The following is a 17,012-nucleotide window of genomic DNA, read 5'->3' as shown; positions in this document are numbered from 1 at the left end:
AGTGTGGGGTAGTGAACCTGGATCATCTTAGTTCTGGGAATTGGTGAATCATAAACTTAAAACTGGAAAAGACTGCAGTGGCCATGTAGTTTGAGGCTTAAAGGGCAAAATGACTTACCCAAGTTTATATGGTGAGTAACTGTCAGGGATGGGATTTGAATTTGCGTCATCTTGAATCTAAGGCTGGCTTCCTGTGTCACACTATCTTTCATGTATGTAGAAAAAAGAGAAGCTTTGTGGCATTGTGGATGGCATGTTCACCTTGGAATATTGGATTGTAGTTTTAGAGCTTGAAGGGACCCTAGAGACTTTTAGAAGGTCCTTTGTTTTACAAATGAGGAAACTCAGGCACAAGGAAGTTCAGGGTTATACAGCTTACAAGTTTCTGAGGGTAGAATTTGAATGGACTCCAGGGCCTTCTCCATGACCAGAACTCTCCAGTAATGGCTCAAATTCTGCTTCAGAAATGTGGTCATGGATAATTTAACCTCTTTTATCCATAGACAAATCCCCTAAGACTTTTCTAGATGGTTGTGATCTAGCTTGATGAAGGGAGTTTCCACATCCACATAATCAGAGATTGTTAACATTGCTGTATTACTATATAGCTATATATATACATATATATATATATATATATATATATATATATATATATATACACACACACATATACACACACACACACACACACACTACATACCTGGTTTTAGGAGGAAGGGGATGTGTTGGAGAAGAGAATCCTCTTAAAATCATGTCGAATTGTTAGAAGCAATACTTTTAAATTACATTTAGTTAGCGTATTTTAAAATGGGTGAAAGGTTTTTAGATTATGATTCTTAGCAAGAATTCCCCTTGTGTCCTTAAATGGAATATTTTTCTTGTTATTACAGAATATATATGGGCATGAAGTGGGACAGAGATCTGTGACCTTGTCAGTGTGGGGATATCTTAGGAGAGTTGCACTTAGGAATCTTGTTCTTGTTGTATGTCCTTTGTGCTTGAAGAGGACTCAAAATAGCATCATGATGTTGGGGTCAGAAAACAGATCTGGAGCTAGAAGTAACCTCAGATACCTCAGAGCTTTATCAAGTGCCTAATAAAATTTAAAATGACCTAAGATTTGGGCTTTCAAAATATAAAAGAACTGATATGTTCGGTTCTTGTGCCCAGTTCATTGGATCATAGATTAAGAACTTAAGAGGGAGCTTCATTCAGTCTTCTCATTTTACTGATGAGAAAACTGAGAACTAGAGAATTAGAGTAGTTTGTTCAAGAGTAGATGACAGAGAGTAGATGATAGCAGAAATCGAAATGCTTCTCCTTTGACTCCATAGCCAATGTTTTTCCCACTCTGGTCATTAATAGAAATGATATATAAAGATTCGATTTGGATAAAAGTCTTAAGTATTTGGATACCAATCCTATTTTATCTGAACTTTGGCGCAAATGGCCAGAAAGGAAATTGAGCAGAAAACCTCCTGAGATTACTATTATTTCCTGTTTTCAAAAGGAATCGACACTGAGAACAGACTGTAAAAAATTATGTTCACCAAACATTCTTGGATCTCAGAATGCTGCCTTACTGGTTTGTTCATCTTTCTAAAGTAGTAACTGTCCTTTGGACTTGGGTTTTGAAGATCAGGTATCACACTGGATAAAAAAAAAAGTAGTTGCACAAGTTGACATTTTTGACCAACAAGGCCTTATTTGGAGAAAATTACCCTTAAGCCCTGCTTCCAAAAATGAATTGCTTAAAAACAGCTCCAGGATCTTTGCCTGAAGACATATACCAACCTGACTTCTAAATTGAAATTTTAAAATGAGTGTCTTAGTAATACCATAACTTTGTAAAAATTATCATCTTTGGATTAAATAAATAGGTTTCAATGGAAAATGATGATCATGTTTTATTTTTTCCATTTGAGTTAACCTTTCTTTTAGTATTTTCTTATTGATCTTTGCCTAAAAGCTCCTATATGATCTGGATTGTAAGATATTGCTTCTTCTGGACTATAAGATATTGCTTCTTCCAGGGCCACCATTACATCCTGTAAGATTGTATTCCATTGAGCCTACAGTTTACCCTTGGAGTGGCTAGAAAACTTTAGCATAGTGATAGATTGTTATTTACAGATAGCATTCAAACCTTCATTTATTCACTTCTGGTGGAAGGTGGAAGCTGTAGTTTCTCATGGAAGCTTCTCTTGGATATGACTTGCCAAGGCCTCTCCTCTGTCTCCACTCTGGTATAGATTCTTGTCTCCTCTTGCAATAGCTTGTTGCTGCCTGAAATCTCTCTACACCAATCCATCTTCTATTTAAGTGCTAAAATTATTTTCCTAAAATAAAGCCTAGGTGTGACTCCTGTGGCTCTCAGTCATCTCCAGGATCAAATAAAAAATCTTCTCTTTGGCATTCAAAGACTTTCATAACCTGGATCTCTCCTATTTTTCCAGTTTTCTTATACTTTACTCCTAGACACTAACTTTTTGATCCAGTGACATTGCCCTCCTGGCTCTTCCACAATCAGTCTCTCTCTCATCTTTGGGCATTTTCTCTGTCTGTCCCTCACATCTGGGATATTCTCTTCAGTTCCCTTGCTGTTGTTGTTCAGTTGTTTCTTTTCTGTTTGTTTCCTGTTGGAAAAGTTTCAGTTCTGTCGATTTGTGATCCCAATTTGGAATTTTTTTTTTTTGGCAAAGTTACTGGAGTGGTTTGCTATTTCCTCCTCTAGCTCATTTTACTGATGAGGAAACTGAGATAAAGAGGTTGAAGTAACTTGCCCAGGGTTACACAGCTGTGAAGTATCTGAGGCCAGATTTAAAATCAGATCTTCCTTATTCCAGGCCCAGCCTGTGCCACTTGAATTCCTTTAAATTCCAGCTAAAATTCCATCTTTTACATGCAGTCTTTCCTCTTGATTTTAATACCTTCCCTCTAAGTTGTTTCCTGTTTATCATATATATATATATATATATATATATAATTTCTATATATTTGTTTGCATATTGTCTTTCCTACTAGTTTGTAATTTCCTGTCTTGCCTCTTTTTGTGTCCTCAGTGCTTAGCACAGTGACTGACATAGTTTATTGATTAGATATGCATTCATATGTAAATATACATATGTATCTATGTTTATGTATATGTATTTGTATTTTCAATGGTTGTATATGGATATACTTATTTTATTCAGGTTCATGAATATACATATACACATACCTGAGAATTATTAGAAGCTAAACAAGAATAAAATATGGGATAATTGGAATAAATAATATCAAACAGAATGTGGAGAGTCACTCGGTCAGTCAGTCAGTCATCACAAGAAGACTACATCTAAACCAAACTAATTCCTTTGCAATTTTTCTTGGGTATACCTTTTCTAATTATCCACTATTAGTCTTTTCTAGCTTGTTTTAAATGCATGCTTTTGGGTAAAATTCTCTAGTACCACTGTGTATGAGAGATTCTTTGTATTCTCAGTATTTAAAACCATGTTGACATGAGACTTTGGTAAATATGGCAAGTTATTAAGCATCTGTTCTGTATAAAGCACTGAGGGGAAAAAAATGGGGTTTTTTTGTTTGTTTGTTTGTAATTAAATGACAAAGTACCTGCCCATGGAGAGCTAACATTCTTCTTCTTAGGGAAAGGAGTTGTTATGAAATTTACACAACTAAGTATAATATTTAGTTGAGTGTCATGGGGTCAAATATGGGATCCAGACAAAATTCCCAAGGAAAATTTGAAGAGGTCAAAAAAATTTAATTTTCATTTAGAATCAACTTATATGTGATATACTTTATGTATTCTTTCCCCATAGTTCATATAGTAAGATTAGAAAACCTTGAGTTGATCATAGAATAACATTTATGAATGTGTAGATTTCTTTATATTTGCTGTTCCATTCTGTTCATTAAAATATGCCAGTTGAATCTAGGATGTTAATATAAAGTTTAATGTATATTGACTTGCAATTGTAATCATTACATATTAGTTTATAAGTATGTAGTAAATTTTTTGCTGAATTATGTCATGATTTGTCTTTCATTGCCTAGTTACAAATTCTAGGGAATAAGTGACTAAATCACTAAATACTGAATATTTACTTGCTACAGAATTGTACAACCTTGAAAAATAAGTTAACATTTCACTAATTCTGGTTGATTTGAGGAGTATGACTACAGACTTAATTTTGAGGAAATTATATTTTAGACATTGACAGTGTTTACATTGTGTGTGTGTGTGTGTGTGTGTGTGTGTGTGTGTGTGTGTGGTAATGAGAACAAGGTTTGCCAAGGTATGGCAGGCAATTTGATGGATATTAAAGTCTAGTGAAGTTTAATGAGTGTTTTAAGGACAATTTTGATTAGACTAGTGATTACACCTAAACATGAAGTCTTTAAGTTCCTTTCTTAAAGATCCTCCATCTGTTACAACTTCTCTGTTTTCATAGCAGAAGCAAAGATCCGTATGTGTTGAGCATTGTATGTAACATCAGATTTTTTTTGTATTAAGAGATGGCTGTGTAGGAGAGGATAGAGGAACAAATGTAGAAGATGTAAAAATAAAAGATATCAATAAATTTTTATTGTAAAAAAAGTATTTTAAAAATGGAAACAATTTTAAACAAATTCTCTAAATAGAATCTAAAATGACAAAACCCACAACAACAACAAAAACCCATAACTAGAGTAAAACAGGTACTTAACTCAATATATCATGGAGGAACTTCAGTAAAATCCTATATTACAATGAGTAAAAGAGGAGTATAGGCTTATGTAGGTGAGAACTGGAAAGCCAGCAAGAGGCTTTTAGCCAGCCCAGCTCAGGTTCAGGCTCAGCAAGCCAGTGGTGCCATGGACCAGCAATGAGAATTCGAGGCCTAGGAACCGATCTGTAGCACCTGAAAACCGTTACAGGCAACATCATATGCAAATGATTAGCCAGGGTCCAGACCTCCATGCACTGAAAACTTGGGACTGTGCCCTCTTTACTCTATCAAAATGAACAAAGAAACAAAAACAAAAGCCAAGAACCATTAAAAAAAACTACTATTCTAAGAGGGATGATAAAAAATGCCATCTCAGAAGACAAAAGCAGTGACAAAATACCTACATGCCTCAAAGTCTCAAACAGGTTTTCAAATTGGTCTCAAATCCAGAAAGACTTATTGGAAGGACTCAAAAAGAATTTTAAAAACCAAAGCAGAAAGGAGAAAAATGGAAAAAAGAAATGAGAGCCAGGCTAGAGAATTGTGAAAATTTGATTGAAGAAAATATCTTTAAAAGTAAAATTGGCCAAATGGAACAAGGAATCACCTCTTTTAAAGTAAAATTAACCAACTGGAAAAGGAAATAAAAAAGTTAACTGAAGAAAATAAAACCCTAAAAATTAGAATTGGACAAATGGAAACTAAAGACTCTGTGAGACCAAGATTCCACCAAAGAAAACCAGGCAGAAAAAAATAGAAGAAAATGAAAAGAAGTACTTAGAGAAAATGACCAAACTAGAAAATAGATCAGGGAGAGATAATTTATAAAGTATTGGTCTACCTGAAAGCCATGATCAGAAAAAGAAATGGGACAATATCATGCAGTTAAATATCATGGAAAACTGCCCTAATATTCTAGAACAAGAACTTTAAATGGTCCTTTAAAGAATCCAATGATCACTCCCAGAAAAAAATCCAAAATAATAATTCCAAGGAATATTGTAGCCAAATTTCAGAATTCTCAGCTAAAAGGAGAAAATACTGCAAGCTGCCAAAAAAAAAGGAAACAATTTAAATACCAGGGAATCCTAGTTAGGATTACACAGGACTTATCAGCTTCAACATTAAAGGATCAGAGAGTCTGAAATATGGTAGTCATGAAGTCAAAGGAACTTGGTTTACAATCAAAAATCAGCTACCCTGCAAAATTCAGCATATTTTTTCCTTTAGAATAGATGGATTTTCACTGTAATAGAGGACTTTCAAACTTAAACCTGATAAAGACCAGAATTGAGCAGAAAATTTGGTCTTCAAATATAAGGCTCAAGATATGCATAAAAAGGTGAATGGAAAGAAAAAAAATCAATAAAACTAAATGGGGAAGGCAATGCCTATTCTTGTTTTCTCCTAGGACAGTTGAAAAGAACATAATTAGATAGAGGGTATGAGTATTTCTATTGGGATGACTGGAGGGGGATACTTGGACAGAGCCATGTGGATATAAATTGATCATGTCTCTTGAGTATTATACTTCCATTAGGACAGTTGAAAGGAATATACTTTGAAAGAGATTGTGGATACAAGACAGGTGTAAAACAATTAAGACTTACAAAAAGGATTATATTGGGGGAAAAAGATGGAGGCATTAGAAGATGATTAGTGCCATGTGAAGAGGCACAAAGGACCTATTATAGTAGAAGGAAAAATAGGGAAAGCGTAAACACTGAGTAAATTTTATTCTTAACAGATTCAGGTCAAAGAGAGAATGATACATTCTCAGTTGGGTTTTAGAAATTTATCCTATGTTGAGCGAGATGAGAAGAACCAGAAGAACATTGTACACCCTAACAGCAACATGGGTGTGATGACCAACCTTGATGGACTTGCTCATTCCATCAGTGCAACAATCAGGGACAATTTGGGGCTGTCTATGATGGAGAATACCATCTATATCCAGAGAAAGAATTGTGGAGCTTGAACAAAGACCAAAGACTATTACCTTAATTTAGGGGGAAAAAACCTGTTATCTTATTATGTAATTTTGCTATCTCTTATACTTTATTTTTTTCCTTAAGGATATGATTTCTCTCTTATCACATTCAACTTAGATCAGTGTATACCATGGAAACAATGTAAAGACTAACAGACTACCTCTGGGGCAGGGGGGAAGGGAAGGAAGATTAGGGGGAAAATTGTAAAGCTCAAAATAAGTAAAATCTTAAAAAAAATTATCATTAGAGAAGACACTGAGAATAAAGATGAATAGGCTTTACCCACCCTTCCCCAAACAAACGACCCCCCCCCAAAAAAACCCTTTTCCTGTTAGCACCACCTCTTAAGGATTTTTGAGATTTCTCTTCAAATCATTTGCGATGGCTTGTCTCTCATCTACAGAAGCCAGCAAACTTGTGATGTCCTATGTTGCTGCAGTCTGTGGGAAAGGAGCTGAAGTTAACCAGGTCAAAGAACAGCTTTTACAGTCGAATCCAGTACTAGAAGGTATGATTCTCCCAAATATGTATATATTAAGTCTGTTTCCTTCAGATATCAGTATGGTTATTCTGGTTGAGTTCATTTTAAGAACTCTTCAAACACCTGGCATTCTGGAGCGGGGGAAAGGAATGAAGTAAGAGAATCTGAACAAAATCCTGCAGAGTAATTAAGCCCCAGCCTGGATCCTTATGGCTGTGCATTTGTGGAGTGTAGGAACAGTATTTTTAAGTGAGAGAAACTTATCCCATATTTAGTGATTATTTATTTTTCTTTTTCAAGGTTAACCTTGTAACTTATTTTTTTTCCAATAAAAATAATCCAGATCCCAAAATTTAGCAAACATTTGTGATTTAGATTGCTAGCTAAGAAAAATCCAGCAGGTGAGAACATTTCTACAATTTAGTTTCACACCCATTCAGAACCAGACCCTTGATATCTTAAAATAAAATTGAAATGGCCCCTTCCTTCATGGATTTTATTTACAGAGCAAAATGTAGTGGAATTAAGGTGGGAACTTGTTAGCTAGCTAGCTGAATTGTTAATGAGGCCCAGGTTTTGGATATGACATTCTGAAGGTTAGCTTAATTTGTTCTCCCTTGGCCACAAATGTCATCTCTAAAGTTGAACATTCAACTTTGCAATTGCCTGTGCTCAGACAAACTCAGAAGGGAATACCCTAAATCCTGTTGGAGATCAAGTAAAAGTTAGGTCAGCACATTGGAAAAGCATATGGGAAACATATGGCATAGGTCAATATTATCACCTTCTGTTTTTGAGGATGGCTGAAATATTCTAAATGTTTTGGGTTGCAATCAACAGATTTGGGAACTCAGCAGTCTTACTGCCATTACTAACTCTGTGGAAGAGATGACTTCTCCATGCTTGAATTTCCTTAATTTATGAAAAGAGGAGATACCTTTTTACCCCATCTCCAGAGAGAGTACTAAGCATAAAAATAAGTTGAGACCTTCATAAGAATATTGTTGAAGAGTCCAAGGTTTTATTTCTGCCCCTCTGTTCTTCCTCCTTGGCAGCTTCTATTGTTTACCATATTTGAAGCCCATTTGGAGGATTCTTGGTGTGGAAATTTCCTTCACTCTTGTAGATTACCAACTCATGGATTCTTAGAGAAAGAGTTAGATGAGAATGCAAGGGGCTATATTGTCTAGTCCCTTCAAATTAAAGATGAAGAGATAGAGGTAAATACATATTTTGCCCAAGGTCACATAGTAAGCTTCAGACATAGAATTTAAAACCAGACTTTAGGCATGAACCAGATTCCTTCTTTATCTGCAATATATTCTTATAAAGTTGCTTGTGGACAAAATGACTAATATGGTCATCTTTTACCCAATTTACATGATTGCACATATATAACCCATATTAGATTACTTACCATTGTCTCAGGAAGGGAAGGAGGAATAAAATTTTTAAACTTAAAAAAAAAATTTTTTTTAATTGTTTTTACATGTAATTGGGGAAAACTAAAGATTATTTAAAAAAGATAAATACATACTATCTTTAAAAGTTGCCTGGCGGCACTCAGAGGTTTAGTTTTTATTTATTATCACTTTATTTATTGTCACATGGACCACTTGAACTCAGGTCTTTTTGATTTCAAGACTGTGCTGCTATGAATGGAATGCCAAGTCTTTTATGATTTATCATTCCATTCTTTGGATTTTTCAGTTATTGACTTTTCTATTCCCCCTAAATCATAGACTCTTGTCTTAATATTTTGTACAAGGTATGTGCTGTATATCTCCATTTGTTTATTTTTTTAAATACCATACCCTAAAGTAGGAGCATTGTATGGTTCTCTGGTCTTCCATTGTGCTTAGAGTTCATTCCTTTATTCATTGGTATTTGAAACCAGTCTTGAACCCAGGAAATGAGAGAAATGTACTCTTGTGGGCATGTGTTATCTTTTAAGGGAATGTTCTTTGCTTTCCAACTAGAGCAGTTACTGTAAATGAACATGGAAAACAATGAACTTAGAAAAACAATTGAGGAATGTTTCTCAAGTATTTTAGAATAGAGTGCTTGTGTTTGAGTCGGTGTTCTACAATGAAAAGCTTCAGTGTTTAACTCTGTGCTTAATAATATGTAACTCAAATTTGCTAGATGAAAAGATGACTTATGGCTCACAATTGGCACCCTGAATAAAGTTGATTTTTTTTTTTGAAATGGTTCTTTCATTGGTCTCTGACCTTCTCTTCAACACATTGCCTTTTTTTTTTTTAATATTAGCTCCTTGAATTAGATCTAAAATTCCCAATCTTGACTATGGAGCTATGTATATTTCTACCCACTGAAGTTTGAACCTTATGAGAAATACCAAAAATGTTTGGTTTTTCCTATCAAGCAAGTTGAGCTTACTATTATCAACACTGCATTTATGCAAATCATTAGCCTGCTTGGGTGAGTGATATAACTCCTACCCTCCTCAGCAAGCATAGTTTTTAAATAGTATTTCTCCTGTTCCTTCCACACAAAGCAGTATTGCAGTTAATTTTTAGTACAAATATGAATGTTAGTTGAATTTTGTCTTCCAGAAACTTTGCCCAGCCTGTGTTGCTTAGCAAAGGTAAAGTGAAAACATTTTTATACAACATAAAGAACCCAGCCAAAGTAAAACAGAATGAGCCTTGCCCTATTTAGTTTAGGTACTTCATGCTTAAGTATCACTCTCCTCTCCAAACCTACTTTTGGGCTTTTGATTGGTTGTTTGATTGTAAAATGGTAGCTAAATCTTTGTAACTCTCAAAGTCCTCACCTGTGAGCATGAGCTCCTTTGACACTTTTGTAAGTAAAGGAAGAGAGATAGCATTCATTGCATATAGAGAGGTGGTCCTGGTGACAGAAGATGTGAATCCAAGTCCTGGCTCTGACACATAATTAAATATGTGACCCTGGGAAATTTTCCCTCCAATTCTTTGAAAGCTGTGATTTGCCAGCTAAGATAGAGACCTGAATTGGTTAGAGCTAGTTTCTTCTTCAGTGCCAGTCCTCTACATCCAAGAAGTCTCAGGTCCAATACAAATAAAGCAACCACCACAAAAACAAACCAAATGTCAAACTGGTTTGAGGTTTAGGTTACTTGTCCTTTGCAGGAAAGATTGTTTCATTTTCTTTTTTTTACTTGTATTTCCAGCACCTAGTGCAGTACATAGTAGGTACTTGATTGTTTATTACATATTAGTAAGATTAATTTAATATCTCAAATCTGCACTAAGATTTCTCTAACATTCTGTTTTAAAGATATATTGATTGATTGTGTTTAGATTTTTTTATTTCTTCCAGTTCTTATATTCACATTTTTCCTTCCTAGAACATATAGACTATATGAGTTGGTGAGAAAGTCTTGTGATCTTTCCATGTCATCACCCATGTGATATTTCCAGAGTGGTACCAATGGGAGTGTCTGGAGATTCTTAGTTAGGAGGCAGTTTACTAAAGGTTTTCTTATTGGAGCTCTTGGAATGAACTTGAGCTGGATGAATTAGTTGTCTCCCATAACAGTTTTGTGCATGCTCCAGAAATTTTTACATATTTCATAACTATAGAAAATAAGATCCCCTGTAGCATGATGGTTATATCCATTGCCAATTGATTGTCAGTTAACTAGTATTTATTAAGGAACTGTTCTAGGCCAGTGAATTCTGACCCTTTCTCTGTCCTTGGAGGACTTATTTATTTAGTAAGCTTCAGTTAAACAGATTGCTTTTCTTTTCCAATAAAAATGCATAAAATTTTGAGTTCTTTTCTCTGGTCTTAAAACCTCCACCCAGTACTAGTATTATCACAAGCTTCTTACCTATATTCACTAATGATGATATAAAGGCATAGCTACTGAGCTTTGACCTTGCCAAATTGACTAATATCAGGAAAATCTCAGAATCATTGAAATAAATGACATCTTATGAAACACAATGAAGCCCTAATTATACCCTTTAACCTGGACTTGCAAATTTTAGACACTTAATTTAAAAACCTTTCAACCTGGACATTTCCCGGGAAATTTCACAGGGAAAATTAAATCAATTCTACATTAAAAATGTCATTGCTTGGACTCCTCTGAACATGACTGTGTTTTTAAATAGGATGTTTATATTTTGTTCTTCTTGCTTCAGTTTTTATTCATATATTGTCAAAATCTTTTAATCATGTCAAATTATATTTTTTTTTTGTTTCCTGCAGCATTTGGAAATGCCAAAACTGTAAGGAATGACAACTCCTCTAGATTTGTGAGTATTTGTATAAATACAGTTTAAATTTGTATAAAAGAAGAGTTAGCATCAATGTTTGGTTCATTCATGTTGAAAATGAATGAGATGTTTAATTTTGTATTGATGTTTGTATATTTGTGTGTGTTTGTGTCTATCTTTTTTGTTTGTTTGTTTTTTGTTTTTGCAAGGCAAATGGGGTTAAGTGTCTTGCCCAAGGCCACACAGCTAGATTTGAACCCAGGTACTCCTGACTCCAGGGCAGGTGCTTTTATCCACTGCGCCACCTAGCCGCCCCCATGTGTCTATCTTTAAAACAGAGAGAACTTTATTAAAATACTGGTGATAAGGATGGGAAAAGCTTTGATCCCTCTGATGTCTTACCCTGTAATTCTTTTTAGAAAGATAGCAAACCACTCTTCTATCACATTGTCCTTGTTACTGACGGCTGTTATAAAACTTCTAGGGCAGTTTTAGCTAGTTTAGTAAAAACACCTTCACCTTCACCTAAATGGAACTTAGCCAAGAGTCAGGAATTGAACAAAAAAAAAAAAAAAACCAAGACGACCCCCCCCAACTCAAGAAAACTTTTAACTAAAATAGGATAACTTACATTAATGTGGTAGTTTAAAATTAAAGAGCAATTTTCTATAAGATAGGTAATGCAAATATAATTATTCCCACTTTACAGATGAGAAAATTAGGTGTAAATTGACTTACCCTGAGGGTTGCAGATCAAAGAAAAATACTAGGACTACACTTCATAGTCCAGACACTAATGGTTATGTTTTAGGAATTAACTTGTACAAGGACCCAATAGGTCATCATCTAGTGCAATTCTCCCTCTTATGCAATGTTCTAGGCAACTGGGTGGTACAGGGACACCACCCTGAGTCAAAAGGATCTGAGTTCAAATTTGGCTTCAGATCCTTAATAGCTATATGATCCTGGGAAAGTCACCTAATCTTATTTGCTTCAATTTCTCATCTTTGAAATGAGATGGAGAAGGAAATGTCCGACTGGTATCTTTGCCAAGAAAACCTCAAATAGGGTCATGAGTTGGATACAACTGAAATGACTCAACTTTAAGAATATACATTTTTAATAAACTTTGATTTCTCAGTTAATTGCAAATGAAATGATGGACAAAGAACAAATTACAATGACAATAGCAAGAGAAGATAGAGAACTGGGCCAAAGGAGCTTTTTTTGCTAGTTATAGAATTGACAGGTTTTATAACTGGGAAAAATTTCACAGAAACTCAGAAGAATCATCTGGAACCATTTTGTATGGAATCAGATAGTTCTGCACATCTCAGTAGATCCTGAATGTATCTTGTATAATTGCTAAAGCACAGAACAACAAGTGATACTTTGTGGGGAACCAGAATTGTTCAGAAAAAGTTAGATTATTTATTTATTATCCTCTGTGGGGGAAAAAGACAAATAGGTAAAGTGTTAGGGATCTGCACTTATATGGGAAACTTGAATCTTTAAAGATCTCAAAGGGTACCAGTAATCTGATCTTTATAGAAGAATAGACTTAGAAAAGCCTGCATGTATACATCATTGTATTTATTATATATTTGGAAAATTCTTTCACAAAGTAAGGCTTACTCCTTACTTGAAAAGAAATGAACTAATGCTTTAATTGGTTTTGTAGCTATTCATACTACATTAGCCAACCGTTATGATCACATAAAGACAGTCAAGGCTTTCATCATCAGTTTTACTTTTTTCCTCCAGTATTTTTTAGATTTGAATATTTTCAACAGACAACAAAATTATGTAAAGCTTAAGCATATTTAATACAGAAGCAGAATATTAATCCTTTAGGTCAGAATTCCTATAGTAAAACTAGTAGTTTATAGAACCTCAAAAAAATTTCAGGTTGCAAAATTAACAATAGTCATTTGCCGTTATTTATTAGAAGGAAAAAACTATGGAGGGGAAATACCGTTGTGATGAAGGTTAATATAGATTTAGAACTGGAAGGGACATTAGAGGTCATTTTTCCAATCCCCTCCTTCTGTAAATGAGAAAACTTAAGGTTGGTTAGTTGGCATCCAAGGGTTGTAGTGGCAGAGTGCTAGGTTTAGGGTCAGGAAGATTTGAGTTCAAATCTATGTCCTCAGGCACTAACTAGCTATGTGACCCTGGGCAAATCACTCAGTCCTGTTTGCCTCAGCTTCCTCATTTGACAATGAACTGAGGAGGAAATGACAATTCCAAATGGAGTCACAGAGGCTGTTACAACTGAACAAAAACAAGACTGCCTAGTACTGCAGTACAAAAAGCAGTAACTGTGCAGGTGAGGGAACCTGGATTTTCCAATTTGGTTCCAATTTGGATTCCAAACCAAATTAAAATGTCCTTGGGGAATATTTATCTTTTTGAGTTAGACACCACTGAGTGGTGAGTTTTAGACTTTTGACCTAGTAAAATGTTCAGCTGCCAGAGGCAGAATAAAGACACAGTGAGTGAGAGCGGTTCAGTAGGATGCTTTTAATTTCATTGGTTATTCCAGCTTTGTTATGTGTAAAATTTTTCTAATGCCTAAATTTGTGTGTGTGTGTGTGTGTATGTGTTGGTGGTGGTTGTTTGTTTAATAGTTTTCAGCTCTTCATGACCCCATTTGAGATTTTCTTGGCAAAAATACTTGAATGGCTTGCCATTTCCTACTTCAGCTCATTTTATAGATGAGGAAACTGAGGCAAACAGTGAAGTAACTTGCACAGGGTCACATAGCTAGTTGTGTCTGAAGCCAGATTTTGACTCAGGAAAATGATTCTTCCTACCAAACTCTCCCCACTGCATCACTTTTGCTACATAATACATATATGCACACATGTATATCTTTTTATGTAAGTATATATTTGATTGGTGTTCTATTAATGTTGCAGAGAGGATTAATCACCTTGATTAGACATAAAGTAACTTCCAGATTTAAAGTTCATAGGATCAAGGGTTTAGAGTTGGAAGATAGGTTAAAATGCTTCTAGTTTAACTGTCATTTTATAGAGAAGGAATGCTTGACCTAGAAAGGCATCTAAGATCATACAGTTAATAAAGAGCAGAACAGAGATGCAAACTCTGGTCCTTTGAGTCCAGCTGTACCAATCTTTCCACTATGCCCACACTGCCAAGTGATGGGTAAGGATCACCCTTGTACAAAATACTGATTGAAATACAGAGAAGAAAAAGAAGAAATGATTGACCCCTGTTTCCCAAGGAGTTTATAACCTAGAAACTCTACATACATAAGTCCAAGTTAGAATCATTGTGGGATTTGTTTCCTCCCATCCCTATTAGTTTATGTTATGTTTGGTTTTCTTCCATATAACTAGAAGAAGATATTTTATACTTCCTTCCTTCATAAGGCATTTCCAGTAGTGTAGGTATTGTCGAGCAAAATGGAGCGCAAACTTGAGGTGCAATCAATCTATGATCTGAATTCAAATGAATGGACGAGCCAAGTAAAGGTATAGCCATCAGAAAGTAGACTTCCCTGCTTACTGAGGAAGATATTTATTGTTTAGACCCTAGATCCAGGTCTTTTTTCTGTCCATAAAACTGATGCTTTACTTCTATTTCAGTGAATTGGTGATAACATTATTTCAAATAGTCCCTTCATCAAAGCAGGTCATAACCCACCCATACTTCATTCCATGTACTTCTTGTCAATTTTACCCTATAAATGAACTTTAGGCTTTCATAGGCCCCAGGTTAAAAGCATTTACTCTACACTCAGTGTTTGTGTGTATGTGTGTGTGTCTATCTGTCTGCTTTAACTACAAAGTGCTATAACAATGAACCATGATTTGTTTTAAAGTCAAGTTCAAAAGCAGAGAGCAAAAATCTGCCATTAGTCGATGATTGTGAATTGTTCATTCATACCCTGTACTCATTTGTATTTTATAGAATGAATAGCTAAATAAGTAAAATTCTGGAGAATGTTTCAGAGATTTGCAAAATATCTTACTTGTATGATGTTAGTGGGAGGTGGGGGGGGGATGAGGATGGAGAATGAAGTTCCCTTCCAGTGTTTATAATTTTTTTCAACATATAAATAAGAATTGATAATTATTTTCAGTTGTTACTATTATTAAATTAAATACCTATCACTTAATTTACTTAGGAGTTTGAAATAGTACTTTGACCAAGAAGTCAAATGAGAAAACAATCTTTCTGTCAAGAAAATATTTTTAGTTTTGACCTAAAGTTGTACTTTACCTGTATTGATTAACTGAAGTATCAATAGGAGGGTTAAAGTAGCATATATACCTCAAATTGAGACTGGGCTATATCATTTGACCCTTCAGACTTTTCTTCATTTTGTGTTAAATTAACACATAAAATGTGGTCATGGGCTTTAAGCAAAGGTCATTGTTTAAGAAGAAATACAGTTTGGAGGTAGATAAATAAATAGATGGATGGATTTATCTATCTGTCAGGATCTGTATGTCTAAATATCAAAGTTAAATATACATAAAATGTCTTTTTTACAGGGCAAGTATATGGATATTGAGTTTGACTTTAAAGGCGATCCATTGGGAGGAGTGATAAGTAACTGTGAGTATTGTTCTTGATTTCATTTAGAAAATTTCTAAGTAGTTTTAGAAAAAATATAATAGCAAAAATTTAACTTGGAGCTTTAATGTCAAAATATAGATGTTGTATGTTATAAGAACAGTGGCACCCTTTTGTGCATACAATTTGGTGATTTGGATTTTAGATTATTTTGCTTTTTGTTTTCATACATTATAAAATACAGAATGCTGACATTTGAATTCTACTTATAAATGTATATAATAGTTTAATAAGCTGTTACTGAGGTAAGATGAATTTTAAAATCACTCTTTTGCTTTGATCATTTTCTATAAATCCATTTAAAAAAATGTGTCAAGTGCCTACTGTGTGCTAGAAATAAAATGGCAAAGAGGAACTGAATTCACAGTCAGAGTATACCCTGCAGGTTTGAAATGGCATTCTTTCTTATCCTCCTCTTTCATCTTCCTCCTCCCTTCTTTAAGGAAATCTAGTTATAAAAGTGAATTTAATAGAAAATATATTCAGAGGATTTTAAATGGCAAGCTCCTTTAGCATATTTAGAATATTAATGCATACAAATTTTAATCATCAGACTTCAGCAAAATATTTATTGCACAAAATAGAAAACAGATTTTAACTTGGAAGATTTGCTACAAGAGACCTTTTGACACCTTTATGTCTAGATGAATTAAATTTCATAATGCCTTAGATGGATTCTCAAATTTACTTTCCTTGTTTCTGCCTCTGTGCCATTTGCTGATCTGACAGTTGTCTCTCCATATAAGTCTTTATCTACCTTTGTAGACTTTTACAGTATCATTATTTTAGAATCAGCTGTTCCAAGAGATAACTTTGGGGAAATGGATTTCTATTATAAAATAGTTAGTATCATAATGGATCATTTTGATTGAATCATTTTTATGCCAGATGTGGAAAATCAATAGTGTTCATGCAAGCAATTCATGATACAGAACAAAGGATATGATAGATACACCTTTCAGACTAGCCCAGTTGGCTCCATTCC

The 17,012-nt window shown here is 34.5% G+C and overlaps 1 protein-coding gene across 5 annotated transcripts in view; it reads left to right on the top strand.

The window, feature by feature from the left end:
* MYO1B (myosin IB) overlaps positions 1–17,012 on the top strand; it is a 215,343-nt gene that overhangs the window by 114,907 nt on the left and 83,424 nt on the right. For all 5 annotated transcript variants that reach the window (XM_074215472.1, XM_074215473.1, XM_074215471.1 and 2 more), the window contains exons 5-7: positions 7,113–7,217; positions 11,412–11,458; positions 15,946–16,009. In XM_074215472.1, the coding sequence (XP_074071573.1) occupies positions 7,113–7,217; positions 11,412–11,458; positions 15,946–16,009 (216 nt within the window). The remainder of the gene's footprint in view (positions 1–7,112; positions 7,218–11,411; positions 11,459–15,945; positions 16,010–17,012) is intronic.

This window comes from Macrotis lagotis, chromosome 1 (assembly GCF_037893015.1).
Source record: "Macrotis lagotis isolate mMagLag1 chromosome 1, bilby.v1.9.chrom.fasta, whole genome shotgun sequence".
NCBI classification, from domain to species: Eukaryota; Metazoa; Chordata; class Mammalia; order Peramelemorphia; family Peramelidae; genus Macrotis; species Macrotis lagotis.
The sequence above is the reverse complement of the archived record's forward strand: the minus strand, read 5'-3'. Positions and strand labels throughout refer to the sequence as shown.